Source organism: Rhyacophila brunnea, unplaced genomic scaffold (genome assembly GCF_057557595.1).
Source record: "Rhyacophila brunnea isolate RB1 unplaced genomic scaffold, BYU_Rbru_1.0 scaffold_4, whole genome shotgun sequence".
NCBI classification, from domain to species: Eukaryota; Metazoa; Arthropoda; class Insecta; order Trichoptera; family Rhyacophilidae; genus Rhyacophila; species Rhyacophila brunnea.
This window is the reverse complement of record NW_028233068.1, coordinates 12103391-12110082: the sequence shown is the minus strand read 5'-3', so window position 1 is coordinate 12110082 and position 6692 is coordinate 12103391. Positions and strand designations below refer to the sequence as shown.

General features: G+C 35.1%; 1 protein-coding gene across 2 annotated transcripts in view; it reads right to left on the bottom strand.

Annotated features, from left to right (window-relative positions):
* Positions 1-1178: 1178 nt before the first annotated feature.
* ATPCL (ATP-citrate synthase) overlaps positions 1179-6692 on the bottom strand; it is an 85761-nt gene continuing 80247 nt past the window's right edge. For both annotated transcript variants that reach the window (XM_085953717.1, XM_085953719.1), the window contains exons 15-20: positions 5745-5983; positions 5435-5577; positions 4957-5119; positions 4705-4838; positions 4090-4296; positions 1179-3101 (exon numbers count right to left, since the gene is read on the bottom strand). In XM_085953717.1, coding sequence (XP_085809843.1) covers positions 2942-3101; positions 4090-4296; positions 4705-4838; positions 4957-5119; positions 5435-5577; positions 5745-5983 — 1046 coding nt within the window. In that variant the 3' untranslated portion in view covers positions 1179-2941. The remainder of the gene's footprint in view (positions 3102-4089; positions 4297-4704; positions 4839-4956; positions 5120-5434; positions 5578-5744; positions 5984-6692) is intronic.

Below are 6692 nucleotides of genomic sequence, written 5' to 3'. Positions count from 1 at the left end.
TCAACATTTGACAGCCATTTATTTAAATAATAAAAACAAAATAATAATTATGCAATTTTATGAAGAAACAAGTATTTTATAAATACATATTATGTTACACAGATTACAATCATAATATAATAATAATTACAATAAATTGATATTTTTTTGTTGTTCAAAAGTTTTTAAGTTGTTTTACAATGCAAGAGGACTGACTAAATGAAAGTTGAATTCCCAAGATACAGTCTTTTAGTCAAATCAAAAGCACAGTGTCAGGGAATAGGAATAAGTTTAAAACACCTTTATTGTTTGTCCATATGCATTTCTTCGTAACATTACAGACATTTGAAATTGTTACAATTTATTAATGCAACTATCATATTATAAAAAGACAAGGGAAATAATATTAATTGTAATGCTACACGGTAATGGAATATTTTCGTGATATATTAGCATCGTCGAGGTCCTGACGCGTTCAGCCATTTTGATTTTAGGCAAACATTGTCGGAAGCAAAATATAACAAGAGAAATAATTAAGACAACCCAAACCGAAACTGTAATTCTATTAATGAGGTCATGCGGTCAGTATCAGTCCCCGGATTATTTGTTTTTCAATTAGAACTTGTCAACAATTTGTAATATTTATTTTTGTTAAGATTAGGTTAAGTTAAACCCTTGTTCAAACCCATGAAAGAATTTGACAATTCTGTTTTTAGATGGACAGTTTCGAGTTGGAAATTAACTTAACTTAATTTTGCAATTGACAATACAGTATATAATAACCATTATGAAATTTACAAAGTAGGATTGAGTATATAAAATTCTCTACAAAAATTCTTAAAAAAAATATACCATTTCTCGTGAAAGTTGCTTCCTACAAAAATTATAACACGGATGGCTGTTGTTTTTAAAAATCTAGCACCATTTTTATTTCATTCAAAAAACCTTACACAAAATTTAAAACCGAACCAATCTTTTTTATAAATATTTTTAATAATCACATTATTCACCGGGTGACAGCGAAAAACAAAAGTTCACGATGACATTCTGTTTGTATTAATCTTATTTTCGGTAGTTAAATCATATTCAGCCGAGAGATTCCCTCATGCGCCAATGAAAATCATTCAAAATACAATATTTATAAATAAAGTTGTCATTGTGTTACATTTTTTTTAATAATTAATATTAGATATATTTTTAACCTAATAATGCCAACCTGAAAAGAAAACATGCTGCAATAAGGATACTTTTGCTTAAAATGCCAAATCTGAAGATTACTGTCAAAAACTAAACACGCTAAATCCCTTCTATTCAATTAGAAATACTTCAATTTCTATTCTATAACAATTGTAATTATCACTGCGGATAGGGCATAGTGAACTTTTACTAATATAAACAACTTGAATGCAGCATAGTTATAATTATGTCAATGTTGAATTATATATGTCAATAGAACAACTCAGAAAATGCCATCTTGACATGCGGGACAGCAAGCTATAAAAATGAAACATCAAAGTGTGTACATATTACAGTATATCATTGCAGCATGCTTGTACACTTCAGTTAACGTGACAGGCATTTAATATATAAACATCGTAATCAACAGGTGCATAAAACTACTTGTGGATCCCACATCGGGTCCCACAAAAAGGCCTATCGTGTGTGACATATATTATATATAATTTTTTCCTAACATTCAAACGGCGCGTCAAAACATGAATCCGAACGATTCGCTAATCGGCGTGCACGCATATAATTTTTTGTTTTGTTTGATGCCGTCGATACGTAAAATATCGATCCGAATTTTCTACCTGACAAACGACGATTCCGTACAAGTTATAATATTAAAATTTAATTAAAAACAAGGCAGTAAAAATGCAGCAGGCAAATAACCAATCTGTTTAAAAATGTATTGTTCATATTTTTGAGCATATAATAGTATTTCCCACTCTGAATTACATCTATAGAATTCATTTGATTTGCTAATTTTAAACGCATTTATTTAGTAGATCTCCGTTATAATAATATCTGATTCTCACCGTTACACAATTTATATTCATACTTACAACAAATAAAACTTTCATCAGAGAATATACATTTCAGGTATGCCACATTATATTTAAATGTCTTTGTTTTTTGCACACGGCGAGTGCCCATGGAAAGAATAAAAAATAAAAATTCACAACACCCAAATTTATAAAAATAAGAAGAGAGAAAGTTTTCCCTCGCAACTCAGACAGGAAAGATTACGTTAACTATTATTTTTAGGTCAATCGAAGTGACTAAAAAAAATTGGTATAGAATGTGCTGGGAATGAGAATACAATAAATAATAATTTATCGTTCAAAAATAATTTTAATACATAACTATTCACACGGAATCCACCCTGATTTTATTATAGAAATGTACATATTTGAAAAATAAACTAAGCTCCGTCCTCGACATCTAAAATTTCCTACACTTAAAACCACTTTAATACGATGAAGAAAAATAAATTACACTTTTTAAGCTTACAGAATAATAATCGCTCCAAAAAGAGTACAACAGATTACGGCGATGTCGAAATCGATTCAAATAAGTAGATTAAATAAAAAATAACACCGTTGAGTCAACTGGTATTTGGTACTAAACTCCCATGTAATATAAAATTCATCAGGTTATAAAAATAGTGACGTAATTCGAATTGGCAGTTACACTTAATATAATATTGTCAAAATGGAACTAAATTATCATAAGGATCAATGATAAAACCTTTCGTTTGACAATGATAATTTAGTTACACATAGACAATAACGCTAACACAATCTTGCTCGCTCTGATATAGTAGAATTTCGATGGCAAAAACACCAATAAGGAAGCTTGCTACGGTACATTTAAGATTGTGCACATGAGCTGAATAGGGTGACAGAGTGGATTTGTGTATGATGTTGGATATTGACTACATTAGTTGTGTGAGGTTAGCTTAGTTCTTGGGCATGTAGGTGATGTCGTCCCATGGGTGCCGGTAGAGGGGCTGCTGCAGCCTGTTCTGGTCGAGGTAGTGGCCGATGAGACCGATGCTACGGCCCAACACAAACAGAGCGTTTATTGAGCCCATACTAATGTACTGCTCAGCCTCTTCCCTGGAAGACAAATACATAACATGTTCATTATGTTTCATTCAATATTGAAAATATGTATCAATGTAGCCATTATTTTTATTGTAATTAATACATTAAGTTTTTCCGGCGTGCGTGGCAATGTAGCGCATGCCAATTGGGAGGGGAATGACTATGTTTAATCAAATAGCTTCAGATATTGATATATTCCTCATACGCGAGGTGAATTTGGGTGGACTTGTTTGTGAATGTTCATTATATGTAAAATAAATTTGAATTTGAAAAAATGAAACCGAGACGATTGGAATCAACTTGGAGAAGCCTTCGTCCAGCAATGGTTTAATCCAGGCTGATGATGACATGACTTTGAAAAACCTCAGAAACAAACCTACATATTAGAAAAAAATCTTAGACCGAGTCAGATTCGAGCACATAGCCTTCGTTTGCTGGGCATGCTTTATTCGTTAAGCTTCCAATTGTATTACAAGTCATAATCAGCTTAAATCAATCCAATGATGGAAGGACACACTTCAGAGTTGATTCTATTCCTCTCAATCTTATGGATTGGGTTACCACAACATACTTCTACAGAATTTATGAATCTTGTCGATCCAGCGGCCTGTAGGAGATCCTCTACCCCTCTGGTACCACTGGAACTGAATAACTAGATTTGTACAGCGATTGCCTTTTCCCGAGCTATATGCTTGCCCTCTTTTATTTCAAGTTTTAAGGTAACTCTACCACTTGACATACCCATGTTTATTACCATATCCCAAAACAAATTACATACGTTTTATGATGTATTATGCCCGTTCAAGCTAACGTAATAAAAGTTAAAATGTAGAACAGTTTACCCCATGAAATGAACACTGAAATATTTCCAATTTAACTGAAATCTGAATAGAATGTGAAAGATTGAATGAACTTAAATGATTGTGAATGAATTGAAATTGATTGAATTGAAGTGAATAGATTGAACACATGAAAAGGGTAAAAATTGAAAATTACTCACTCTGAGAACTGTCCACTGTGCCTGAAGAGGTCCACGAAGGCGGCGGCGATGAGACCGTCCACGTTGAGGATGAGGTTGGGCTTCTTGCGAGTGGTGATGGCCTCCACAGCCAACGCATAGTCGAGTGTGGGGTGCTTCTCGAAGCTCCTTTCCACATAACCCTTCAAACTGCGGACTCTCTCATCAGGGTTGTTTATCGACTTCACTCTGCAGAGGAAAAAAACTATTTTTAGATTCTAGGTTACCAGTTGTTTTCAATAACAAAGGATACATCGATTGTTGTCAAATTAAGAACTTTTGTTGAATAATTCATGACAAGTATTATTCAATGTTTCCATCTTCAGTGATCTGATAACTATTATCCACGCAAATCAGGTCAGGTGTGAATAAACTATTTTTTATTCAATGATTTTGGATAACGGTTCCTCAATTGGTAAAACACATTAGTCAAAATCCGACGGATGTAGCTTCAAGTACTTGGGTACAAACTATGTATTATCCAAGATTTGTCAAATGTACCCATCATAACACAAAAGTTGTATGCATTCTGCCATTAGGCAAGTGCACAAATGTTGGTAATCCACCAGCAATAGATTGTAAAAATGTGTGACAAACCTGTGACCGATTCCCATAATAAGTTCTCCCTTGGCTCTCTTCTCGTTGACAAAGTCCATGGGATGTTTGCCGGCAGCACACGCTGCCGAAAAGTCTACCGCCGCTTTGTCTAAAGCTCCTCCAAATCTGTCACCCTGAAAATGACCATTTATTTCATTTACTTGTATAATATGTTCTATGTATTCAGATAAACTATCCACGAGTTTTAAACCACAATATGAGTGGCTAATAATAATTAAAACATGATCTTACAATCGTGAGTAATCCACTGACGAGTGAAGAAATGAGATCTTTTCCTGCTCTGGCACAGACCATGGTGTTGTGAGCTCCGCTGACGGCTGGACCGTGATCGGCGGTGATCACCAAACATATTTCTAAGAACCTGCATAGGCTCGGAGGCAACTCTCGCTGGAACCTGAATGAAATTAATAAATATTGTATTATTACAGTTATCGTAATATAAATATTTGTTTTATCAATGTAATGAGTATAATTTAGTTGGCCAAATGCAGCATTGTGCATCTTTATTAAATTATGCATGCTCCTAAAAGTGTTTATTAGAATCTCCAATATCTATCGGGTATATTTATTTAATACAAAGATATCATATTATTTGAAATGATATATACAAGAAAACTTCAGAGTTAAAATTATGTAAGAATTGTAGTTGATTCTTTTTACAGACATCCGCTGAATTATATATCAACATATAATTTACTGTTATGCCTACCATAGAAGACTGAGTGAGAGTCCAATTCCATATTCCCTTTCGACGAGTTGACTGATTGGCACTCCGCTATAGCACAACTCTTTTCCTCTCTCGTCGCAGATTGTGCTGATGAAGGCTGCCGGTTTCCTGATCAATCCCAGTTTCTATAATGATAGATAAAATAAGGGATATGAGTTACCTTCCATAAATTCATCTTTATCACTTGAATCTTACAAAACTAATATTATGTTAAATTGTAAATGAATAATTGATAAAAAGATGACCATAGTGTTGAAGACGTATTCATATAATATCTATACTAATTCCTTACCATGGCCCAATCATAATCCATGGGCAGCTTCGGTGGCACGACGTCAGGCTTCGGAGTGACCACACCCGAGGCAACCAGTTGCCTGTAGACGTTGCCAACCTCTGCTCCCAGCACGTCGAAACTGTCTGGCACGTACGCGCCGTGTCTCGCCAACAGTGTGTTCTTCGCCCCGGCCTCTTCCAGTTTGGATCCCGCGCATGAGCCCGCATGTCCGAATTGCACTTCGGATGTGAACATGGCTGCAAAGAAACAACACATAAATTTAAGTGTCACATAAAGAAAACCAGGGTCGATCCACTAATTACGGATCTAATCCACGGATTAAGACCTCCTCATAATAGCTTCCTACATTCCTCTCTGTTCTTGATTTTTCATACCCTTCTGCCAAAGCTAATCAGTTGGTCAATTCAGCGACTTTGAGGCCACCTCCATTTAAGTGCCCCTTGGTTAGCACAATACGACGATAATAAAAATTAGGTGGCTCTCGTGGTGCAGTGCGTAAGGCGCTTGCCTTCCACCCGAGAGTTCCTGGGTTCGATTCCCGGTCAGGACACACAATATTTATGTGTTTTTCTCAAAGCCTGGGTGTTTGTGATTGTTCAAAATTACTAACAACCACCTTGTACGAAAAAGCAAGGACATGGTTATTAATAATTCTAAAAAAAATAAAATTATTTTGTTCATTTGCCGAGTGACATGTCCAGCTCATTGCCTCAAGGTAACATTTATCACAATCGCACAACCTCGTCTACTTCCTTATCTGTTCGTTTCTCTTGTGGTCTTTCCGCATTATATCCAACAGGAACCTTTCTATGCCACGTTGCACTATCCTTAATTTTTCGATCTCCATGTTTCTCATTCATATGTGAGCACTGGCAGCATACATTGATTCAACAATAAACAATGTGGAGATCACATTTCAAAATCCTGTTCAAGTGCCCCAATACG